The sequence below is a fragment of the Monodelphis domestica genome, chromosome 5 (assembly GCF_027887165.1).
Source record: "Monodelphis domestica isolate mMonDom1 chromosome 5, mMonDom1.pri, whole genome shotgun sequence".
Classification (NCBI taxonomy): Eukaryota; Metazoa; Chordata; class Mammalia; order Didelphimorphia; family Didelphidae; genus Monodelphis; species Monodelphis domestica.
In genome coordinates, this window is record NC_077231.1 from 260,676,104 (window position 1) to 260,702,417 (window position 26,314).

Below are 26,314 nucleotides of genomic sequence, written 5' to 3' on the forward strand. Positions count from 1 at the left end.
CAAGCAACAGGAAAATGAGCAAACAAAAAAAGAAACTCAACATAGAAAGTAATTTTGGTGACATGGTAGACTCAAATTCAGAAGAAGACAACACAGTTAATACTGCTGCATCCAAATTCTCCAAGGGAAAAAAAAATTTTTAACCCATAACTTTTGTCTTAGAATCAGTACTATATATTGGTTCCACAACAGACTAGCAGTAAGGGCTAGGCAATTGGGATAAAATGACTTGTCAAAGATTACTCAGCTAGGAAGTGTCTGAGGCCAGATTTGAACCAAGGACCTCCTGTCTCTAGGCCTGGCTCTCAATCTACTGAGCCACTCAGCTGTCCACTAAGAAAAATATTAATTGCTTTCAAACCTAAAAAGAATTAATGGGAGAGCTCAAAAAGTATTTTAAAAATCAAATGAGAGAGGTAGAAGAAAAATTGAGAGAAGAAATTAGAGTGATACAGAAAAATCATAAAAAAAGAGTCAACAGCTTGATAAAGAAGGTATAATAAATTCCGAAGAAATTAATACCTTAAAAAAACAGTAGGCCATTTGGTAAAAGAGACACAAAGATCTAAAGAGAAGAACTTCTTAAAAATGAAGAATTGGCCAAATGGAAAATGGTATCCAAAAATGCATGGAAGAGAACAATTTCTTGAAAGACAGACTTGACCTGTCTTTGGAAAAAGAGGTGCTCAGATTCACTGAGGAAAAGAACTCCTTACAAAGTAAACACTGGCCAAATGGAAAAAAGATGTACAAAAGTTCAATCAAGCAAATCACTCTTTAAAAATTAGAATTGGGCAAATGGAAGCTAATGACTACATGAGACATCAAGGAACAATCAGAATCAAAAGAATGAAAAATAGAAGAAAGTATGAAATGTCTCATGGGAAAAACAACTGACCTAGAAAATAAATCCAGGAAATATAATTTAAGAATTGTTAGACTACCTAAAAGCCATGATCAAAAAAAGAGGTTAGATATAATTTTTTTTTTTAAATCAAGGAAAACTTCCCTTACATTCTAAAACTGGAGGACAAAATAAAAATGGAAAGAATCCACTGATCCAACTCTTTTAAAAAAATAAAAAAGAAAGGGATGTACCCTGATGGGTAGACGACTTGGACCTTGAGGTATAGAGAGGGATGTAAGAGAGGAGAACTCCCCTTCCACAAAGCAGCGTACAGGCGAGATAGCAGATGTAACGGGTTGGCTCAGAGAGAGGAGAGGGGGTTTGAAGATTTTTCCCCCTTCTGCCTTCCCTCCTTAGCTAAAGCTGCTCTCCCCAATTTGCTCTTGTCCCTCTCCACTACTTGAGAACAAAAAGGTCTCCCCTTGATCCTTTCACTCACAGTCAGCTTGGGCAACAGCTAACTTTTAATGTTAACTCAATCAAGGTAATACAAAAGGAATAATGGGCAGGGAAGAATGGGAAAAGGAAAGTGGGGATAAGGGTTATCTGTCTCTATTTAAACCCTTTTCCTCCCTCCTCAAATTTGAGGGGAACTCAGGCCTTGGCAGCTTGAGCCCCCCTGAGAGAAAGTCAGGTTGACTTACCCCTGGGCAACAGGAGTTGAGGTAAAGTCTTCTCAGGTTTCTCTTCAGAAAGTCCCTTCAATTGGGAAGTGTTGGGGGGAAAGATTTCCAGTCACCAGCAGGAAAAGTGGGTAACCCTTAGGAGAAAGTCTCTATCTACCTTCTCTCTTTGATGTCTCAATAAGGAGAGACCCTCACTGCTCTCCCACCAGAGTCTTCTCCCCACAGGAAATTCACTCCTGGGGCCCCTCCTGTCAAGGAGATCAATTTCATATACTCTTCAGTCTGGCACTTTTTCTTTAGTGCCAACCTCTATCACACTTCCTGAAAGAGATCCCCAAAGGACAACTCCCAAGAATATTATAGCCAAATTCCAGAACTTTCTGGTCAAGGAGAAAATATTTCAAGTAGCCAAAAAGAAACAATTCAAATATCATGGAACCACAAGTCAGGATAACATAAGACATAGCAGTGTCTACAGTGAAAGATTGGAGAGTCTGGAATTGGGCAGGACAGAGGAACTAGAACTTCTTATATAGCAAAACTGAGCATAATCCTTACAGGGGAAAAAAAAGGGGTATTCAGTGAAATGGAGGACTTTCGAACATTTCTGATGAAAAGATCAGAGCTGAATGGAAAAGTTGATTCTCAAATACAAGACTTAAGAGAATCATAAAAAGGTAAAGAGGAAAGAGAAATAAAAAGGTACTCAACACGTATATCCTACATGAGGAGAAGACTATAACTCCAAAGACCGTTGTCATTATTAGGGCAGTTAGAAAGAGTATACATAGACAGATAATGAAATGTGGGTTGAATATGGTAGGATGATATAAAAAAAATAGAATTAAGGTTTGAAAAGGGGAATGCATTTGGGGGACAGGGAAGGAAAAAAAGAATGGGATAAATTATTGCACATAAAAGGTATGAAAGAGGGTTCACAGTGGATGGGAAGATGTTGAAGAGAGCATGTGAACCTTACTCTCATTAGAATTGTCTCAATAGGAGAAGAACATATATAGTCAATTGGGTATAAAAAGCTATCTTACCAAACGGGAAAATAGGAGGGGGGGAACGTGATAAGAGAAGAAGGGAGGCTGAAAGAAAAGAGGGCAAATTGGGGCAGGTAAAGGTCAGAAACTAAACAGGAGTAAGTAGGATGAAAAGTAATAGTAATCATAATGGGGCAAAAAAGTTTTACAGATCCCTATAATTAAGGCCTCAATTCTCAGATACCTAGAGAACTGAGTTGACCATTTAAGAAAACAAGTCATTCCCCAGTTGGTAACTGGTCAAAGGATATTAGCAGGCAGTTCTCATACAAAATAATTAAAGCTCTTTTTAGTAATACAAGAAGGCTCTAAATCACTATTATCTAGAGAAAAGCATTAAAACAACTTTGAGGTTCCACCCCATTACCTATCAGATTAATTTTTGTGACAGAAAAAGGAAAATAATGAAACTTTGAGGAGATATGGGAAAGTTGGGACAGGAATGCATTGTTGGGGGAGTAGTGAACTGATTTAGTCATTCAAACAGCAGTTTGGATCTAACGTGCTCTAAAACATTTCAGACCCTTTGACCCAGAAATACCATTACTAGGTTTGCATCCTAAAGAGTTAAAAAAAATAAAAAGGAGAAGATCCTGTATGTACAAGAACATTTAAAGCAGTTCTTTTTAGGAGGGCAAAAATTTGGAAACTGAGGGGATACCCATCAATTGAGGAATCACTTAGTTGCAGTGTATGATTATAATGAAATACTATTGTGCTCTAAAAAATGACAAGTAGGAGCAGCTCAGAAAAAACCTGAAAAGCCTTACATGAACTGAAGCAAAATGAAATAAGCAGAACCAGGGGAACAATGTACTATGACAGGAATACCGTACAGTGAAAAACTGGATAGCAGTTTTTTTTCAGCAATACAATGATATTAAGTTCCATCTACTTCCTGGTGAAAAAGAACTGAGTTTGAATCTAGACCAAAGAAAACTTTTTTCATTTTCTTAATTTTTTTTTCTATTTGAGCTTCCTTCCACAAAAAAAGATTACTGTGGAAAAATGTTTTACAAGATTGTACACATAAAATCTGTAAGACTTTGCTTATCATTTCAAGGGTGGGGCAAGGGGTTGAGGTAAAGGGGGTAGGGAGAGAGTTCAAGACTCAATTTAAAAAGTGTTGCAAACTTTTTGCATGTAATTGGGGAGAAAATTTAAAAAACAAATCAGCATATCTTTTGGGAGGCTTTTTATTTTTTATTTTTATTTTACATTAATTCATTCTTTTAAATGTGTACACTGATAGTATCCTCCTTTTGGGGAAGTAGGAAAAAATTTTAAGACTTTGGTAAAGGTGAAATTTATATTGGATATTGAATAAAAAGTAGATTTTATAGAGAGGGGATAGAAATTTTAGTGTTTAGAGAGGTATTCAGTCAGTTAGCTCCTGTTAAAACATTGAACTTGCTCTTTTGTGATGCTTGGGGATTTAAGTTATGTGGCAATTATAATTTGGATTAGTTCCTTATTTGCTTTATAGGCAAGTTTTATATTAAACTTATGGTGTGTTACTGGTTGATGAAGTTATTTTTTGATGTTAGCAAAAAATGGGAGGGTGCGTTCATTTTGTAAGTATATAGTTTGTTATAATATATCAGCAACATTTAGTCATTTGTCTATAAGTACGTCTAAATACAGTATTGTTTTTTATACCTTAACCAGCTGTCTTCTGAAACTTAGAGGTATATATCCTTCTACTAGAGGAAATTGAAGAAATTGTTTGATGGTATATTGAAATTTTACTGATTATTTTGAGGTGAAAGGATCTGGTTGGAACTCAGTTGTGATTTTAAAAAGTATGTCAAAATTGTATTAGTAAAACAGATTTTTTTGTCTTCATTTTTTTTTAGGTAACGAAAAATAAAGATGGAAAAGAGCAAAGTGAAGCAGTATCACCATCGGATGATGAAACATTTTCTTGGCCGGGTCCAAAAACGGTTATTTTGAAAAGAACATCTCAAGGCTTTGGTTTTACATTAAGGCATTTTATTGTTTATCCCCCAGAGTCAGCTATTCATTTTTCCTGTAAGGTAAGGAAAAACAAAACAAAACTAAAATTGAGTTTATGCATAAGAAAAACACTTTATATATATATGTATGCATATATATATATGTTTTCTGTTTACTTTTCTCTGTAATTTATTTTTCCTTATTTATAGTCTTTCTGTATTTTTGAATTTTATTGATATGTGAATTTCATATCAGCAAGCAGAACTTTTGAGTACTTACAATGTTATAGTAAAGTATATCTAAAATTAAACTTAAATATTTGGCTATAACTGCTTTTATGTGAGCTTTTATCCTTCCATTAATGATGTGACTGCATATTCTAGTACTTTTCTCCTCCTGGACCTGCATGATCTTTTTCTTGGATTTAATTTCCATATTCTTAACCATCTAGGAGTTGGTTGGAAAATATTTAAGCAGTGTACTAAATTTAAAACATATTTGTATTAGTAAATTGATTTTTGGAGCTATAATATAATAGTGTCATGGCCAGAGTTTATATCACAAAGTGATAAGCTTTTCTTTACTTATCCAGCCTGATGCTCAGCCAGAAGACATGACCTATCACTGGGGTTATCCTTGAATTTTTCCAGGCTGCCATTGTACCTGCCAGGGTTTACCCCTCCATTAGCATGGTTTTCAAGAACCTGGAGTCACCTCTGTATCATGCAGAAGCAGTAGGGTTTCATATTAAATCTCAAAAGAAAGTTCCTCAGTAAAGTGAATTATTGTCCACCAATGAAAAATAGTAAATAATTCCACCCTGCTTTACTAATAGTAACTTAAAATAGTGTGAAAACTGATTCTAGAGAATGTGCTGATATCTTTATTTGTGATTTTTAGTATAGTCTTTATAATTTATGCCTTTCTATTTGTTGATTTGTTTTTAAAGGAATTTGCATAAGGGTTATTAAAAGCACTTTGGAAAAGTCTTAGATGACTGTAAGGCTCCTTTCTTTTTGTGCTAAGAGGTATGGGATGACAGTTGCTCCTAAAACTAGTGGATTAAATGCAAGATTCTTAACACTCCTAGGATTAAAAAAAAAAGTATTTTTGATTAACATTGGTGTTTAGAGGTGCTGATGAGGGTAGCTAGGTGGCTCAGTGAATTGAGAGCTAGGCATAAAGACCAAAGTCCTCATTCAAATCTGGTATCAGACACTTCCTAGCTTTGTGACTCTAGGCAAGTAATTTATCTCCCATTGGCCCTCCCTAACTGCTCTTCTGCCTTGCAACCAGTACAGAGTATTGATTCTGAGACAGAAGGTAAGTGTTAAAAAAACAAGTTACAACAACACAACAGCATAGAGATGCTGACTTTGATTTTGTATTTACATTTACTAGAAGGTGTTAACCTATTATACTTTTTAAACATAGGAAGCAGATGAACTTAATAAAATATTTTTCATCATCTTCATTGTATGTGGGGGTATATCTGCATATTGAGTCTTTTAATATGTCCCCAATGTAAAATAAAACAAAACATTATTACTCTAGGAAATTGCTCTTTTGAAGTTTCAACCTAATGTTCTATGATAACAGATACATTGTCCAAACGGGTTTTTACCATTGTAAAGTTAATATTTAGTCTACTATTTATTGTGTCTACTGGGTAGAATACTGTGCTGCGGTAGGTAGAGGAATGCAAAGCTCAGATAAGATAAAGCCCCAGCCTTAAGAATTTAGAACATAGGATAGTAAAGGAATTATGACACTTAGAAATAACTTTAAATTAGATTAATACCTGATAAGTGTATCAGAGGTGTGAGCAAAGGTCTTTATGAAGACCAAATGGGAAAATATTATCACTAACTTGGAATCAGGGAGAGTTTCCTAGAAAAGGTGGCATGTGATTCAGATTTTAAAGGCTGAGTAGAGACTCAATATGTGGCTAAGGGAAGAAGCATTTCACACACATAGGAAAAAGCTTTATCAGAGTTGCAGAGGTAGGAAAGGTCCAGTTCTATGACACAGGGAAGAAGGAAGCAGACCAGCTTGGTTGGAACAGAGAATACATGGAAGAATTTAACTTATGTTTTTAGTTCATTAAATTATGTTAATTTTTCATAAGCTGTGTGTTTTTAAAGACATTTTGTTAGAAAAACACAAAGAATAATATTTCATTTATCCTGTGGCCACTTATCAGACCAACTTATTGACTTGAACTTTTAGCTTAAGTCTGCCATTGAACTTTGATCAATTATATTATATCCTCCTCTACATTCGAATACATTGTACTACTGCTGCCTGAATCCTGTCACTCAACTTTCTTATTACTTGGCTACTGCAAATCTTCTTTGTTTGGACCAAACCTAGTATCAAAGCTTTACTCTTTTAACTAGCTTCTCAACTCTTTTACAAAAAAGCCCTCATCTAGTCCAGGACCAGAGACTAGAGTATTAATACTTCCTGCTTCTAGGACATCATCTATAGGAAAGGCTACTGACATCTGGCCCAGTCTTCTTTCATATTCCTTAAAAAGACTGACACCTCTCTTTGCCATCTGCATGATTCTTCAGGGTGACAGTCCCAATCAGAAGGTACTACTTGCTCAATCTAATTGACACTCAAACCCCATTGCTTACTCTCCCAATCCCAACATTACATAATCAGTCCCCTGATGTCTAAGCGAACCACCATAGTACTTACTTCTGTTGTATCCTATTGGAATTCCTACCTTCTCATCAATAAACTTCATTTTAGACCTCTTTCATTCTTTCTGTTTTCTCACTCACTCCCAAAAGACATCCTATCCTAAACTATTCTTTCTAATTCACTGGTCTGAGGAGAATAGTCATATGTTAGATAAGAACAGCTAGTCTATGCAGTCAGTAGGATGCTGAACCTGGAGTTAAAAAGACCTAAAATCAAATATGGCCTCACTTACTAGCTATATGGCCCAGGGTAAATAACCACTTTCCAACTTATTTCTCTCATCCGTAAATATGGGGATACTAATATCACCTGTCTCTCAAAGTTGTTAGGATAAAATGAGCCAATATTTGTAAAATATCTTGCAAACCTTAAAGTGCTATATAAATGATAGTTTATTGTTGTTGTTATTACTATAATACACCTTACTTCCTACCACCACTTCTAGATATTCCTCCTGCTGCCAGCATTGATTACCTCCTCTTTTGAAATTCACTCAATCCAGATATTACTCTGTGCAGATTTTTGTGTCAATTATCTCTGGTCTGTAAATGATTATTCTTATTTTTCAAGTTCAGTCTTTGTACTGCAATTCCTGCTCTTCTTTTTTTAAAAACTGAAATAAAATTTACTTAAGTTAAATAAGTAGTATAAACTGGTCAATTATATTGTTTTGTAATAAATTTTAGAAAAAAAGGTTTTTAAAAAAAATAAAAAATTCAGATTATTTAGATATGGTTAGAAGTATTCTGGAACTTTAGTAATTTAAAATTTTTTATTAGGGCATTAGATCTAGGTCCATTCCCTTCTTAGATATTTAACTAGCTGGATAATTTTGGGCAAGTTACTTACCCTTTTTGATCCTCAGCTTCCTCATCTATAAAAGGAGGAGTTTCGATTCAGTGGTCTTTAAAGTGCCTTCTGGGTCTTAAGTTTGATCTTTGGAAAATTTTTTCTCTTATCTATTTTATACTTAATCTATTTTAGTTAGAAATTACATGTGATTTTAGTATAATGTTATTTTAACCAAAGTTTTAATAATTTCTTGGGAAATATTCAGAAAGAGAAACAAATCTTATAGAAACTCACTTGAAAAATGTTTCAGTTTTTGGTTATATTTACCCATATGCTTACGAAACCAGCCTCCTATCTTGACATTCTTTTAAACAATTTTTCAGTTTTATCAGTATTTTTTTTAACCTATTCCCTTATTCTTTCTGCATTCTCCCTTAGAAACAGTCATACCCTTGATCTCACACTCATCCATAGGTATTTCATGTTCAAGAATTCTGAAGTTCTTTCCTATCATTCTTTCTCTTCCTTTCTAAAGCTTTTATTTGTCTTCACATGAATGCTTATTTCCTCCATCCCTCTGGAGCTCTCCCACATTATCCCCTCTGTTCTATTTTTTTAAAATGTACCCATCCTCCTTTATTTAAAAAAATATCTTATTTTCCCAATTAAATGTAGGAACAATTTTCCATATATATCTTCTGAAATTATAAGATCCAAATTGTTTCTCTTCCTCCCTTCTGGAGATGGTAAGTGATTTGATTTGGATAATACATGTATATATCATGCAAAATTTATTTCCAGATTGTTCGTTGTTGTAATTAAATACTCATATGAAACCAAACCCTCCAAATAAAAACACATATTGAAAGTGAAAAATAGTATGCTTTAATCTGTATTCCGTATTTGTAATTTGTAAATTCTGTATTTGTAATCTGTATTTAACAGTTCTTTCTCTGGAGGTGGATAGTCATAAATCCTTCTGAATTTTTTACTGGGTCATTGTATTGCTGAGAGTAGCTAAGTCTTTCACAGTTGATCATCCAGCAGCATTGCTGTTACTATGTGCAATGTTCTCCTGATTCTGCTTATTTTACTCTGCTTCAATTCATGTAGCTCTTAACTTTTTCTGAAATCATCCTGTTCATCATTTCTTATAGCACGATAGTGTTCCATCACCCCCATATACCATAGTTTGTTCATTCATTCCCCAGTTGACGGGTCCATTTTCAATTTCCAATACTTTGCCACCACAGAAAGAGCTGCTATAAATATTTTTGTACAAGTAGGTCCTTTTCCCCTTTTTTTGTATCTTTGGGATAGTGACCTACCAGAGTGGTATTACTGGATACTTGTACATACTGCTTTATAGCCCCTTAGACATAGTTCTAAATTGCCCTTCAGAAATGTTGACTCAGTTTATAACTCTACCAGCAATGCATTAGTATCCCAGTTTTGCTACATCCCTACAAATCTTTATCACTTTCCTTTACTGTTATATTGGCCAGTCCGATAGATGTGAGGTGATACCTCAGAGTTTTTTAAATTTGCAATTCTCTAATCAAGAATGATTTAGAAAAAAGTTTTTTTTATGATTATTGATGACTGATTTCTCTATCTGAAAACTGCTTGTTCTTATCCTTTAATCATTTGTCATTTGGGGAATATCATCTCTGTTCTGGATTTCCTTTCTTCCCTTTCTATCATGACCTTAATGTTAATGAGTTCAACCCTAAACTATCCTCTACTTTTGAATCCCTTGACCACTTGTCTTAGTTTAGGGTGTCACTTAATAATCTCTAGCCCTATATTACTTCCACCATTCACTACCCCTAGTCCTATTCACAAGATGCTGAGTGGTTTTGGAAGAAGTCATATAACTATACTGACAGGATTCACTATAAATTTAAATGATCTAATCTTATATCTTGGTCTTCAGTGCTCTAAGATAGTTTTTTTCTCTTCCCTTTTTGACCATCACTATCTAGGGAAGTACTCTTCTCAAGCCTCCTCCCTTCATCCCTTCATCAGAAACTGAAGTAGGGTAGGAGAGAATGGGAAACACTGTCCAGAGATTTTCATACGTTAAATAATGAAGAAAAGAAAGCTCATGGGAAAGAGATTTTTGTCTTAGTAAAGGAAATATGAGACAAGATTCTCTGTTTAAGGATCTCTTGTTCTAATTCACACAAAGAATTCATTTCTTTTTTTCCTGCTTTTCATTCTCTTTAGGCAATCTCTTACTTTCAACTGGTTCAATGAGCTCAGTGCAGAAGATTCTTAGATTTCTATCTCCAGTCTCAGTCTGCCCTGAGCTTCAGTCTTGGATCACCAAATGACTTTTATATATTTCTAGAATCCCTTAGTCTTCTCAAACTCAACATGTCCAAAATAGAACTTTATCTTTTTCCTAAAACCCTTCTTCTTAATTTCACTATTTCTGCACAGATTTCCACCATCCTTGCAATCTCCAGAGAACAAGTATTAGGCACACAGAGAATTAAAAGGACAAGAGGTTATTTATGATCCGATGGAAGACTTTTAGGGCCATGGATTGTCAAGGTGGAACTCTTGTGAAGGAATATGCATGTGGCATGATACCATCTAAGATAGCATAAAGGTATAGGTCATAAGAATAGAATAGGCTGATGAACTAGGAAACAAGATTGTTTGAAGGGACAGAAACATGTCCAAGTATAAGGGCAGTAATTGGAATGAAGAGGAGCTAAGTGCTTAATACCTTAAGAAAGGGAAGAAAGTGACATCTGGAAATGGCGAGGTAATAGACATCAGGAGCTGTATAATCTAGATGAAGTGGACTTCCAGATAGGAAAGTTTGCTAAATGTAAGTGATATGAGGAGTGTTTTAAGTGGCAATGAAGAGTAGGAGGCATGTTTTCCCTCCAGACTCAGCATATATATGATTTCAGGGTAAAAAGGATTTTTATTCCTCACAGCTTTTTATCTCTTCATTGGATGGTTTCCACAAGTATCTAAATTGATTAAATTAACAAAAGCAGGATAGTGAATATATGAGTTCTTTAAAGCAATTTAAGGTTGTCTGCAAATGGGCATCATATATAGTTTATTATTAATCTCTTATTTTTAAAATATCTTCATAATGCCAAATTCAGTTTTTTAACAAATTGACATTATGTCATTTATGTTGAGTGAATATATGATGTTTGGTGATTTTTTTTTCAAAGTTCATAAAATTTCGTAGTGTAGCTATTTTTCAGATAAGGTGAAAAAATGCCTCAAGGAGAGCTTTTGGTTTAAAGTAAACTGAAGCTTTCAATTTAGCTTGCAGTGATTCAATCAGACAATTTATTTTTGCTTTTTCTTTTATAGGATGAAGAGAATGGAAACAGAGGAGGTATGTTTGAGGAACTTTAATTTTTCTATAGATCCTTCTATACCTATGTATTTTTCCCCCCTTTCAAGTGATATTAGAAGAGATGCTAACATTTTTTTAATAATTTAAAGATATAAAAGTGTTCCCTGTGAGAATGATTAAACTGAAATGTGTGTGTATATGTGTATGTGTGTGTGATAGTTCTACATTTATTAAATGACCACATTCTCTCTTGAAAGAATATAGTCTAGTCACTTTTGATGGGTAGGTGATTCTTGGTTGTAAACCCAGTTCCCTTGTGTTCTGGAATATCATTCCAAGCCTTCTGGTCCTTGAATGTGGAAACTGCCAGATCCTGTGTAATCCTGACTGGGACTCTCTGATATTTGAATTGTTCCTTTCTGTCTTCTTGTATTTTCTCCTTGGCCTAGGATGGGAGCTCTTGAACTTGACTATAACATTCTAGGGAGTTCTCTTTTGGGGATTTTTTGCAGGAGGTGATCTGTGGATTCTTTCAATTTCTATTTTATCCTCTCATTCAGGAATATCAGTGCAGTTTTCTTAGATCATTTCTTGTAATAAGATGCCTAGGCTTTGTTTTTGATTGTGGCTTTTAGATAGTCCAATAATTCTTAAGTTGTCTGTCTTGGACCTATTTTCCAGGTCATTTTTTCCAATAAGATATTTCATATTTTCTTCTAATTTTTCATTATTTTGATGATTTCATTACATTGTTTCTTGATATCTCATGAAATCATTAGCTTCTATTTGCCCAATCCTAATTTTTAAAGACTGAATTTCTTTCACAAACTTTTGATCTTCCTTTTCCATTGGGTCCATTCTAGTTTTCATGGCATTCTTTTCTTCATTGACTTTTTTTTGCCTCTTCTTTCAATAAGTCAATTCTGGTTTTTTTAGAGACGCTCTTTTCTGTATTTGTTACTTGTGCCTCTTTTTCCAGTTCACAAATTTTGCTTTTTATGCTGTTATTTTCCTTTTGCATTATTTTCATTTTCCCCTTGTTTTCCTTTGAACTATCTTATTTGATTTTTGAATTCCTTTTTGAGTTCTTCCAGCACTTGAGACCAATTTTCATTTTTCTTTGAAGTTTTGCATGTATTTGCTTGGATCTCACTGTTCCCTACTGACTGACTCTGTGTTTCTCTCTTTGTCTCCATAGAAATTTTCTATTTTTCTTTTGTTGTTTGCTCATGTCCCCTGGCTCCCCCCTCCCCCCCCCCCCATGGACTGGGAATTCTGAAAGCTGATGATTGTCTCCTCTGCTGATAGCTGGACTTGGTAATAAGAGTTTTTGCCTTGGATCTTGGTCTTTATTGTAGTGCAGACTTGAAAGTGTCAAGTGCTGTGGATTTCTGGGCCTCATGGGTGGGACCAGGGCCTGGGACTTGAAGAGGTGGTTCTGGTTTGTAGGGTGCTCTGCTATTAGTGTATCCAGGATACACAGATCTCAAAGTTGGCCTATGCCCAGGCTTTAACCTGTCTCAATAGGTAGGAGATTGGTGGGTCAACATACCTCTGTGTGTAGTTTTGCTTCTGGTTCCCCTTTATCTTGTGAAAATAGATTCTGCCCACCTTTCAAGTTGTGTTCAGTGGGAGATCCCCCTCACTTCATCTTACTATTGGTTTTTGATTCCTGTGTTTTTGAGGTGCTTCTTAAAGATTGGTTTGGAAGGACTGTCAAAGCGATTTCAGCTTTTGCTACCACTAAGCCGACATCTTGGCTGCATCCCCCTTGTTCTATATTCATAAGATAAATGTCCAGGCCTTAAATTAGAAGCACTTTATTTTTAAATGTTCTGGTTAAACCTATATTTGAACATATGTTGTTATACAGTGGCACAAATACAAGATACAGTAACACTGGCTATTTTATCGAACATATATTTGAATGACCCACATAATTATTCATTTTAAATGAATTGACTCTTCAGCAAGATATCTTCTGTGCTTAGTTAAGTAAGGTTTTCATGAGGATCCTGATAGTTTTAGATTCTGGTTATTCTGTGGGAATTAACAATATGGCAGTTTTTAATCTTTTCCTTTGAATAGTAAAGTACCCACTGAAAAGTGGGAGTAGACCATTCTTTGCTAATAATTCTAGGGGAGTATTCTGGGGACTGTATCATTATTGTATTCTAAAAGTGAGGTTTAGGGAAATAAAAATCAATATTTCAATTTGAAACACAATTGCTTTTTTCATAAAAATGTCCCCGATTTATGTGCATAATAACAGTTTTTAACATTTTTCCCCTATTTTGAATTTCAAATTGTCTTTCTCCCTCCTCCCTTCTCAAGATAGGAAACACTTTGATCTAGACTATATGTGTGATCATGCAAAACATTTCCATATTGGTCATATTGTAGAAGAATAGAAAACAAAAACAAAACACATGAAAACAAAGTGAAAAATGGTATACTTCTGTCTTCATTTAGTTCTTTCTCTGGAGGTACGTAGCATTTTTCATCATGAATCCTTCGGAATTGTTTTGGATCATTGTATTGCTGAGAATAGCTACGGTATTCATAGTTTCCACATCCCCTCCAACTTTTGCCATTTTCTTTTTGTCATATTTAGTTAATCTGATAGATATGAGATTGTTTTAATATACATTTCTATAATTATTTGTGATTTAAAGTTTTTTAATATCATGTGTTATATTGATAGCTTTTATTTCTTCTGAAAATTGCCTGTTCATATCCTCTGACCATTTATCATTTGGGATACAAAAAAATATTTTTATAAATTTGGCTCGGTGTTCTTTTCATTTTCTTCTACTATCAATTTTTTACTTCCCCACTGGCTTGGACTATTGCAGTAGTCTTCTAATTGGTCTCTTTGTTTCACTTTTCCTCACTCTTCAATTAAGCCTACATTTAGTTTCTGAGGCAACATTTTCCAAAGTGTAAATGGACCACATCAACATTCCCCCACTCCCTACCCCTGGTTCCTTCCCAGTAAGTTCCAGTGGTTCCTTTTTATGTCCAGGCCTTCATTTCATATAGGTCTATATCTATTTTCTGCCTTGCTTTTCCAGTTTTCCCAGCAGCATTTTTTTTGCTTGAGACTTGCCAAATACTAGGTGGACTTGCTGATTTGGTTTTATATCTTATGTTGTGGTTCGATCATATTTGAGTCTTTATGACCCTATTTAGGATATTCTTGACAAAGTTACTGGGGTACTTTGCCATTTCTTTCTCTAGCTAATTTTATAGATGAGTAAACCAAGGCAAATAGAGTTAAGTGACTTTCTAACGTTCACCCAGCTAGTAAGCATCTGAGGCCAGATTTAAATTCAAGATCAGTTTTGCTGACTCTAGGCCCAGCACTCTAACCACTGCACTACCTAGCTGTCCATTATATTTTATTGAACTGATGAGTCTCTCTCTTACCCAGTATAATAATCATGCTTTCTTCTCCAAAGTCCTCTGTCCTAGCCCTTCAAAATATGGCTACCCTTGTTTTGGAGTACCAACTGACAACCTCCTTTCAATTGCCTGAGATGGATTCTGGTTTTTCTTGGAGTGCCAAATTGTAATATTGAGGGGAACTTAAAAGATGAAGGAATCAGAGAGCAGCTGTTTGGGGTCTGAGTTCTATGTGACACTTTTTTCCACTGAGCTAAGCAGTCACTGATGGAGTCAGTTAGTCAGTCAACCTAGAGGATAAATCTATTCCCCACAGCTTTACTTCTAAACTTGATGAAGATTCCCTTTCTATTACATAAACTCTGAATCAATTCTGTTATAATTCAAAGTATCTAATTTATTTTGAAGGAAAGGGAAAGGGTAGAGGGAAGGAGGAAGGGCCCTACTATTTCCTTACTAACTACAATTCTTGAAGGCTTGGCCAAGGAAATTCTCTTCAAGAAATATGGCTCTAAGTTCCCCTAAGGGGAAAAATTTAGTTTATTCCAAGGGTTGTCTTCAGTTGGGCAAGAAACTTCATTCAGTTCAGTTCAGGCAAAAGGGCTTTGAGATTACTATTCTCTTATCCAGCTCCCTCAGAATCCTATATAAGAAAACCAGAAACTTCTCTCTGGCTCCAACTGTTTTGAACTTGGAACTCTCCCATCTCCCACAGGTCCTCTGAATATTCCATTTGCCCCTCCAGAAGCATCTTCTTCAAATTTCAAATTTCTTCTGCTTTTGGCCATTCCCTTATTCACACCAGTACTACATTTTTGCCAATTTTGACTTTGTCCTATAGTTTGAGATTAAGTCCTGCTAGACTTTCTTCCTTCCTATTAAAAAAATTAATTCCCTTGATATTCTTGTCCTTTTGTTTCTCAATATGAATTTAGTTATTTTTCTAGCTCTATAAAGTTGTCTCTGAGTTGTTTGATATGGCACTGAATAAGTAAATTAATTTGGTAATATTGCCACTTTCATTGTATTGGTTTAACCTGCTCACCACTAATTAATGTTTCTGTAATTATTTAGATCTATATTTGTGGGAAAACTTTTAAAATCACATGTTTGTTAAAGTGTAAACTATTATAATTTATTTTAAGTGGTGTTTCCCTTTATTTTTCTTTTAGATTTTGTTATTATACAGAAATTCTAATGTTTTATGATATATCCTGTAACTTTGATGAAGTTATTGTTTCAATTAGTTTTTTTTTTCAAATTTACTCTCAAGGATTTTCTGAGGATTAACATTCTAGGATTTTTATATAATATATGCAAAGTGATAATTTTATTTCCTCTTTGCCTGTGTTTATTCATTTAATTTCTCTTCTTTGTCTCTTTTCCAATAACTAGCATTTCTATTACAGTATTGAATAGTAAAGGTGATAATGGACATTCTTGCTTCACTCCTAATCTGATTGGAAAGACTTGTAGCTTGTCTTCATTACAGATACTGCTAGCTCTTGATTTTAGATAGAAACTACTTATTGTAAGGAAAGCTTCACTTATTTCTGTTCCTTCTAGTGTTTTTTTAAAGCAAAGGACATTATATTTTATTGGTAAGCCTACATCTCTTGAAATGATCATTTGATTTGTTCATTTTGTTATTAATAAGGTCAATTTTGCTTATATTTTCCTTAATATTGAATCAGTCCTGCTTCACTGGTACAAATCTAGACTAGTTCTAATGTATGATCATTGTAATATATTGCTATAATATATCACTAGGACAGTTATATTAAAAAAAACTCAATCTATTTATTGTAACTTAAAAATATAGGAAAGAGAAAGTAAAAGGAATAGAGGTATTTATAGTATATATATTTTCCCCATAACTAATAAATTCTAATCTATACCCCCCCCAAAATCTGTCTCACAAGAGACATCTTCTTGTTGACCAAAAGGTAGTCCTCCTTAAGTCTATACTGTCTACCTAAAATAAAAATCTAACTTAATAAACCTATTCCCAAAGCGATAAACTTAATATTTATAGAAATCTGCCAGTTTTCTCTCTTTCTAGTCAAAGATCAAAACTCTGACAGGCAGTTTTCAGGCGGCTCATTCTCTAGCAGTTACCTCTCTGGTGACCCCTAGAGGAGTTCTAGAGAACTGCACAGTGACTCTTTCTGATCAGTCACCTTTCTAAGCTTCTTAGTATCATGTTTCCAAACTCAATCTTCACCAATTCCTCAAGGATGACCCAAGGAAAGACAAACCAACCAACCCCTGAGACTCTCTCTGAGAAGTGGTGTTTTTCCAACTGTCTCTCCCCTCAGAAAATTCTCTTTTTTTGACCTCATCAGAATTCCATGGAAAACTTAAAGCAATCTTCACTTCATTTCATACACCTGCATCTGCAATCTATTCTTACCCAGACTAAATAACAAATCTCTTTACAGGTAGAGGGAAGGACAGAAAGAATTTGGTACACAAAATTTTTTAAAATGTTAGAAATTTTACATTTAATTGGGGAATAATTTTATATATATACATTTAAGTGTTTTCCATGGTTATATGATTCATGTTCTCCCCACCCCCCACCCCCTGGGCTGACAAACAATTCCATTAGTTTATACATACATTATCACTCAATACCCATTTTCATATTAGTCATTTTTGGGATAGAGTTATCTTTTAAAAACCACAACCCCACATCCTACAGTCATATAAACAAGTGATAAATCAAACGCTTTTTCTTCTGCTTTTCTACTCCTACAGATTTTTCTCTCGATGTGGATAGTATTCTTTCTCATAAGTCCCTTGGGATTGTCCTGGATCATTGCATTGGATCATCAGTAGCAAAGTCAATTACATTAGATCATCTCACAGTGTTTCACTTTCTACGTACAATGTTCTTCTGGTTCTGCTCATTTCTCTCTGCATCAGTTCCAGCTTGTATGTGTTTAAGGGGTCTAACCCTGATTAGTTATTGGTATAGAACTTGATAATATCAGTAGTTGTCTCTGGTGTTGACTGGTTCTCAAGTTTGACTATTGAAAAATATGGCTGCCCAGGCAGTTGTAAAAAATCTCTGTTCAGGCCAGTTATCAAAAAAACCTTATTTAATGTAACTATTAAAATTTAGGAGAAGAGAAAGTAAAAGGAAAATAATTGGTGAAAAATTTTTTTTTTCTAAAGGCTATTATTTCTGCTTTTCTGCATTTGTTTGCCATACTTTTATGACCTAGTACATCTTCAATCTTTGTGAAAGCACCATGTGCTGCTGAAAAGAAGGTGTATTCCTTTTTGTCCCTATTTATTTTTCTCCATATATCTATTACCTGTAATTTTTCTGAGATTTCATTTACCTCTTTTACCATTCATTCATTTATTTATTTATTTATTTATTTATTTATTTATTTGATTTATCTAAATTTGATAGTGGTAGGTTCAGGTCTCCCACTATTATAGTTTTACTATCTATTTCCTCCTTCAATTCCACTAATTTCTCCTTCAGAAATTTGGAAGCTATACCATTTGGTGCATACATGTTGATTACTGATATTTCCTCATTGTCTATACTCCCTTTTTTCAGGATATATTTACCTTCCCTATCCCTTTTAATCAGATCTATTTTTACTTTGGCTTTGTCAGACATCATGATTGCAATTCCTGCCTTTTTTCTATAAGTTGAGGCCTAATAGGTCTTGCTCCAACCTTTAATTTTAACCTTGTTAGTATCTACTCACCTCAAGTGTGTTTCTTGTAGACAACATATGGTAGTATTTTGGATTCAAATCCACTCTCCTATTCATTTACATTTTATGGGTGAGTTCATCCCATTCACGTTCAAAGTTATGATTGTCACTTGTGAATTCCCTAGCATTCTGATATCCTCTCCTAGTTCTGTCCCTTCTTCTTTTGCTATATCCTTTTAAACCAGTGGCTTAATTTTAATCAATCCCCCTAATCCCCTCCCTTAATATGCTTCTCTTTCTGGCCCCTCTCTTTTTCTTCCCTTCTTATTTTGTTAGGATTTGTTAAGTTCTCTCCCCTCTCTCTTTCCCTCCCCTTTTGTACTCCTTCCCCCATCTCCTTAGTTTTCCCTTCTCACTTCTCAGCTGTAGGATAAGATAGAATTCAAGACCCCAATGGATCTAGATGCTCTTCCCTCTCAGAATTGATTTCACTGAGAGTTAGGTTTAAGTATTACCTATTAGCACTCTCTTCCTCTCATTTTTATAAGAGTATTCTTCCCCTCCCATTCCCATGTGTATCTTAGTGTGATAAAGATTATCCTATTTATTTTATTTCTTCAAGTATCTCTTGGTGCCATCTTCGATTCCCCCCAACCCTTTTTCTTTGTTTACATATCATTTTCTAGCCCTTAATGCCCCAATCTCTTCCTGTGAGTGCTTATTCTAATTAATATAATAATGAATAGTTTTTGAGAGTTATAAATAACATTTCCCCCATATATTAATATATACAATTTGATCTAATTTTAGCCCTTAACGAAGAGAGTTTGAATGAAAAAAACATTTTCCCCCTTTTCCCTCTCTTTCTTATTGACCTTTTCATGTTTCTCTTGATCTTTGGGTTTGGATTTCAAACTTTCCACTTAGTTCTGGTGTTTTCTTTACAAATACTTGGAAATCTTCTATTTTGTTGAATGCCCGTACTTTTCCCTGGAAGTATATAGTCAGTTTTGATGGATATATGATCCTTGGTTGAAGGCCCAATTCTCTTGCCTTTCTGAATATCATGTTCTATTCTTTTTGGTCCTTTTGTGTGGAAGCTGCCAGGTCTTGTGTGATCCTGATTAGTGCTGCTTGGTATCTGAATTTTCTCTTTTTGGCTTCTGGTAGAATTTTCTTCTTAATTTCAAAGCTCTGAAATTTGGCAATTACATTCCTGGGAGTTATCTTTTGAGGATTTAGTGTAGAGGGTATTCTATGAACTCTTTCAATGTCTATTTTGTCCCCTTGTTCAAGAACATCAGGGCAGTTTTCTTGGATGATTTCTTGTAGTATGATGTCAAGATTTCTGTTTATTTCTGGATTTTCAGGTAGACCAATGATTATCAAATTGTCTTGTTGTGACCTGTTTTCCTGAACTGTCATCTTGTCAGTGAGATAGTTTATGTTTTCTTCTACTTTGTCAGTCTTTTGACTTTGCTTTATTAATTCTTGCTGTTTTGCAAGATTGTTGGTTTCCAGTTGGCCAATTCTGGTCGTTAAGGCCTGGTTTTCTGTTGTAATATTTTGGTTTTCTGCTTTAATCTTTTGATTTTTTCTTTGAAGTATTTCTCACTTTTCTTGCCAGAAGGCTTCTATCTTTTTGATAAGCTCCAATTTAAATTCTTTCAGAGCTTGTGGGCAATTTCCAGTTTATTATGGAAGTTTTGGGTTTATTTGAATTTCCTCTTGTATTTCCTCTGTAGCTTGGGTTTTTCCTCCTTAAATATTTTCGAGGATCAAAGCCTTTTTTTTTTCTTGGAGGGTATTTGTTGCTCCTGTGCACAATTTGCCATCACTTTGGAGGTTTTTCCTTCCATTTTTAGTTAAAAATCTGAGTGAGATGGGCATACTCTCTGTGTAAGGAGTTCAGGAGCAAGGATTTTTCCTGAGGCAAGCTCTCGAATATCCATAACCTCCTTGTTTGCTGCCCTTCTCTGTGCCACCTTCCTGAGAGCTCCCACAGTCTGCGTTCCCCTGCCCATCTGGGTTTCAGATGTAGCTGCTTTCAGGGGTAGACTTTTGGTGGTCTTAATCAGCTCCTAAGGACCTAGAGGTGCCCCTTGCTCACTGTAGAGGTGCCCCTCGCTCACTTGCTGATTCTGTAGCACGCTGGTTCTGACTCTGGCTTCGTAGGTGGGATGTGGGAGGGTGTATATCAGCTCACATTTTGGTGGGAGCTTTTTCACCCCCTTATAGTGTGGAAATGCTCAAATCCCATGTACCTTCAATGCTGCACCCTTCTGTAGAGTCCCTTCATTCTCATGAATTTGGTTCTTTTTGGTCTTCTGAGGTAGTCTGTATCGGTGGGTGCTGAGGAGAGGAAGCGTCCCATGTCTAGACTGCCCCCATGATTACCCGGAAGGCCTAGCATCTTTCTTAAACTAAAGTTACTCTCAAAAAGAATAATAAGAATACTACATTCTCCCCTGAAGAGGGTGTTAAAAAACACAGGGATCACTTAGTAAATCATGGCTGAATTATGAGGTATATGAATCAATTGGCAAGAGAAATAAAAAACATTTTTTAATTTTAAAAAATCCTAGTAAAAGTAAAAATAACTTCTGGATTAAATATAAAGTATCAAAGCCTTATGTGTAAGAAATCTAGTTAAAGAAAATAAACCTATAGCAGCTCCTTGAATCAGGGCCCAATTAAATTGATTTAAGGAATTAGGCACCAATCAGTAGCCAGGACTACAGAAAGTTGCCATAGTATAAGAGAGAAAAACGGACTAGAGTTTTGTGTAATAGGGAATTGTCATTCCCTGGTCCAATTTTACCTAAATTCTCAGGGATTGGGGCAGCCAGAATGATAGCCAAACTTTGGGACTTGTCTGTGTGTATTTCTCAAAGAGTGTGGATAAAAGGTGTCCTGTGTCTTAACATATGTCATGTGCTGCAACCTCGAGACTCACACTAGGTACATGTCCTTTCATATTCGCTTAGAAGTTCATTAATACTACCTGGATTGGTTTGTTCCTTTTTGACCTTGTGGTTCTTGGAACTGTATAATGGCTCTTTTGCTCCCTTCTCTTGAAATCAGACAAAATCATTAAGCAAAGTCCCATAAATTTTATCAATAAATGGCAGGTTTCCATAGTCTGAAGTTTTTGGGCATATAGTAATATTATAGCAAATATATATTTTAATTTATATTATGGCAAAACAAAAAAGTTAAAGAAAATCTCAGTCCTGGTGACATGTGCTTCAAATACAAAAAGGAGAGGAAAAATTAAAACTGAAATAGTATATTGTACATGCAAGCAAAATCAATAATAAAAGTTTAAAAAATAAAAAATATGTAGTTTACAATCATTGACTGTGATAATTAAAATGTTTTGGGAGCAAGGGAAATATATAACAATTATGACCGCTGAAATATGTTTTCTACTGTGTCTTGGGTTTATATAAATATAAGATGGTCGCCAGGGAATATATTCCCAATTTATGAATATGCCCAATCCAACTGGGTTTTATAGAGAAATTTAATTTATAATACACTGATTAATCAATAGAAAAAGAGAGAAAGTAAGAAAGGAATAAGAATGAATAAATCAGTCAGTTGGTTTTATCACTCACCCAAGATCTCTCTAGGTAAGGCTTCTCATGCCAACCTCAGGCTACTTCAAGAGAGCCTCCTTTCAAGAAATGTTTCCAGAGCCTTCTCCTCCTGACTCCTCCTGAGTTCTCCTTCCACAGCCTCCTTCAAGACCTCTCCAGGAGCTCTCCCTCCAGGACCTCTCAGAGCAAAAAACTCTCCTCCTCTGTCCTCAGACCCCGCTATCTTTAAGGAAACCATCTAAGTTCCCTCCCCTCAGTTCTCACATCTACCAATCACTGTCGATGTCTCCCCTGTGCCAATGGTGGCTCTAGTTTAACCCAGGACCGCCCAGAGGTCTGTGATTTTGCACATGTATTTTGAAGGTCATATTCTCAAATAATTAAATCTTGATCTTTGCTGCAGCCCTTCCTAAATCCTGTTACTCTAAGTAGGGTGGAGATTGTATTTTCCAAGACCTGGTTCTGTCATTCCAAGTATCTCTATTGTATCAATTCTAAAATCAATCATGACTCAAAGAACTTCCTGTTCTATGCTTAAGCATAGGTCAAAACCCTTTACATTGTTCAGAAAAAGGTTTCTGTCCTAAAGTAGTCTTAAGTAGGGAGGAGAAGGATCCTCCCATGCCAAGGGGTTTCAAATTCCAATAGAGTTCTTACTATCAGTAGGAAATTTTTTCCAGTATGAAATTTCCCAAAGGGGAAATTTCCAACATTTATAAGTCTAAGAAATTTGAAGGTTTACATGAAACACTGTGTCAGCTAAGGAAAGGTATAATATTAAGGCATCTCCCCCCCCCCCCCCATGAGATCCATTTCCTCTTCAAACTTAGACATGATCCACTCTGAGTGAGTACAGATGATTTTCACAAAGTAACAGTTTCTTATGAAGAACAGTAATACAACATGTAATGCACATTCAAGAAGTATCAAAATCCCCAAAGTTATAATAGCTCATTTAATGAAAATCACCCAGAAACCCACTATTATTAGGATTCACATGAGTCCCCTTTATGACATGTAAAGCTAATGGATACTTGTCACAATTTTTTCAGGTGTAGCAATGTTTCAACCTTGTCTGAGATATTTTAAAAAATCGATTACTGCCATCATTAGAAAAAGTGGCAGAGGAGTCTAGAAAAAACCAAACCTTTGTACTGTTGATGTTGGGTCTAGAAATATCGCCAAGAATCTAGATCATTCTGGTGGAAGGGTAGAATAAGCAGAAGAGTTACAAATGGGAGATGCTCCCTCTTGGGAGCCCTCTAGGGGTACTATGCCCTGGGATCAATTTCCCAGCTCTTTTGGTATGAGACTGTTATGTCCCATCCATTCACATTTTTCTAAATGTGTAGGTGGGAATTATAATTACACTTTACTTCATCTACTAAAATGGACCGTTTAGACCTTTTGTTACAAATAACTTGGGCAAAATGATTAATCAGAGTTGTTTAAAAAAAATCTAAAAATCATGTCTAAAGACTCCTTAAAATCAATTTGAGATATTTAGCTCATTAAAATTTCCAAACGTTGTTAGCCAGGTTGAGTCCAACTATCATCTATATGACAATTAACAAATGCAAAATGGAAAAAAAAGCTTTTAAATGGGCTTATTCATTAATATTTGTTCAGTATAGTTATAGGGGAAAGATAACAGAATATAACAATAGTTAAAACACAGTAGATTAAAATGATTAAGGGTAACAGAATTGTTGTGATCAGATTAATATATGAACTTAAAACAACAAAATTAAATCTTAAAATAGACAATCAGTAAAACATTATAAAATACAGAGACTTTCATAATATATGGAGTTTGAAAAGGCTTAAAATTTTCATCTCCAGACTCTTTAAAGTTCCTTTCTCTATCCAATCAGATTCCTTTTGTCACATTTTTTGTTATCTCCCATAGTAAGGGAGAACATTGTTTTGAGGAATCCCAAACTGGATGAATCTTGGAGACTGGGGAGGCTCAAATGGCAAAGGGTTGTAGGGAGATTAATTTCTCCCCAGAATCTCAGGGAAGATAATTGAAAAGATCAGTGGTAGAGAGAAAAAGCATCCTAAAGCTGGAAGGTGTTTAAAATCAATAATGCACTGCTCTTTTAAATAGTGCACCATGCTTGTAATTTACTTCCTGTTTGTAAGAGAAACTTCCTTTTTCCCTTACCCCCCCTCCCCCAGGTCTGACAGGGTCAAAAAGAGGCAGGACCTCCCACATCCCCGCCTAAGATCCCTTGTTTACAGGAAGTACATAACGACAAGAAGTCAGTGGGCTCCTGGGAAATGGAATTCTTTTTTTAGGGTAACAGATTTTCAATTATACACTTTCCTTCTAATGTTGGTTGTAACATTTTAAAATTTTAATTAATCAAAAGTATTCATTTGACATTTTGTAATGTTCTCTGTCTCTTTCTTGGTCTTAAATTCCTTCCTTTCCCATAGACCTGACAGGTATACTATGTTCACCCAATTTATTTATGATTTCACTCTTTATACTTGTCATTTATCCATTTTGAATTAATCTTGGTATAAGGTGTGAGATGTTGATCTAAACCTAATTTTTCCAACACTGTTTTCTAATTTTTCCTGCAGTTTTTGCCAAATAGTGAGTTCTTGTCCCCAAAGCTGGGATCTCTGGGTTTATCGAACACTAGCTTTCTGAGGTCATTTATCCTTAGTCTATTCCATTGATCCACCCTTCTGTAAACTCTTAGTAAGTACCATATTGTTTTGATGTCCACTGCTTTATAGTACAGTTTAAAATCTGGTACTGCTAGGTCCCCATCCTTCATGGGTTTTTTTTCATAATTTCCTTTGATATTCTTGATTTCTTCTTTCAGATTAACTTTGTTACAATTTTTTTTCTAATTCTACAACATAGTTTGATAGGTATGGCACAATAGATTAATTTGGGTAGAATTCCCAGTTTTATTATGTTAGCTTATCCTTCCCTTGAGCAATTAGTGTTTTTCCAATTATTTAGATCTAGTTTTAATTGTATGAAAAGTGTTTTGTAGTTGTGATCATATAATTCCTGTGTTTATCTTGATAAATTCCTAAATATTTTATATCATCTAGAGTGATTTTAAATGGAGTTTCTCGTTCTAACTCCTGCTGTTGAATTTTGTTGGAGATATTTAGAAATGCTGATGATTTATATTGGTTTGTTTATCTTGTACCCTGCACCTTTACTTTTAGTTGATTTTCTAGGATTTTTTAAGTAAACCATCATATCATCTACAAAGAGTGATAGTTTAGTTTCCCCATTGCCTATTTTAATCACTTCAATTTCTTTTTCTTCTCTAAATGTTACCACTAGCATTTCTAGTACAATATTAAGTAATAGAGGTAATAATGGATATCTTTGTTTCACTCTTGATCTTATTGGGAAGGCTTATAACTTGTCCCTATTGCAGATGATACTTTGTTTATGGTTTTAGATATATAGTGTTTATTATTTTGAGGAAGGGCCCTTTTAATGCTATACTTTCTAGTGTTTTCCATAGGAAACTGAATCTCATGACATTATGGTTGTGAAGAAATGAATTATTTGTGCATTTTCTTCATTTATGACAGTTTTATGCCATTATATATGGTGATTTGTTTTTTAAACCCTTACCTTCCGTCTTGGAGTCAATACTGTGTTTTGGCTCCAAGGCAGAAGAGTGGTAAGGGCTAGGCAATGGGGGTCAAGTGACTTGCCCAGGGTCACATGGTGATTTTTTTTAACATGCCTTACATGATAGTTGAGATATCGACACACTCCCTACTATCTCAACATAATATTCTCCAGAGATTTTTCCTATCTCATATTTCTGAAATTCTATTCAATTTCTCATTCATTTTATGGTTACATTTCCCTACATTTTAGAGGGATAAATTTAGTCATCCCAGTGTTATAATTTTTTGTCTATTTCTGCTTGCAAACTCATATAAGAAATTCCTTTAAGAATTTACATACAATTTCTTCACATATAGTTAGAATTAATATTAATTATGGTTGTTGTTTCAGTTGTATCCAACTTTTTGTTACTCCATTTGGGGTTACCTTGGCAAATATATTGGAGTAGTTTACCATTTCCTTTTCTAGCTCTTTTCATAGCTGAGGAAATTGAGGCAAACAGAGTTAAGTGATTTGCCTAGGGTCATACAACCAGTAAATGTCTGAGGCTGGATTTAAATTCTAGAAGACGATTCTTCCTGATAGTAGGTCCAGAACTTTGTCTAGTGAACTTCCTTCCTTTTCTAAAG

At 34.9% G+C, this 26,314-nt stretch overlaps 1 protein-coding gene across 5 annotated transcripts in view; it reads left to right on the top strand.

The window, feature by feature from the left end:
* The window catches only part of ARHGAP21 (Rho GTPase activating protein 21), a 197,793-nt gene that overhangs the window by 80,085 nt on the left and 91,394 nt on the right, over positions 1–26,314 (top strand). For 4 of the 5 annotated variants that reach the window (XR_008912422.1, XM_001376252.4, XM_007504864.3 and 1 more), the window contains 2 exons: positions 4,439–4,618; positions 11,391–11,415. Coding sequence is in view for 3 of the 5 variants with exons in the window: in XM_001376252.4 (XP_001376289.2) it covers positions 4,439–4,618; positions 11,391–11,415 (205 nt within the window). In the remaining 2 variants the exon portion in view is untranslated. Of the gene's footprint in view, positions 1–4,438; positions 4,619–11,390; positions 11,416–26,314 lie in introns of those variants that run through there. The other variant, XM_016426346.2, reaches the window with a different exon arrangement.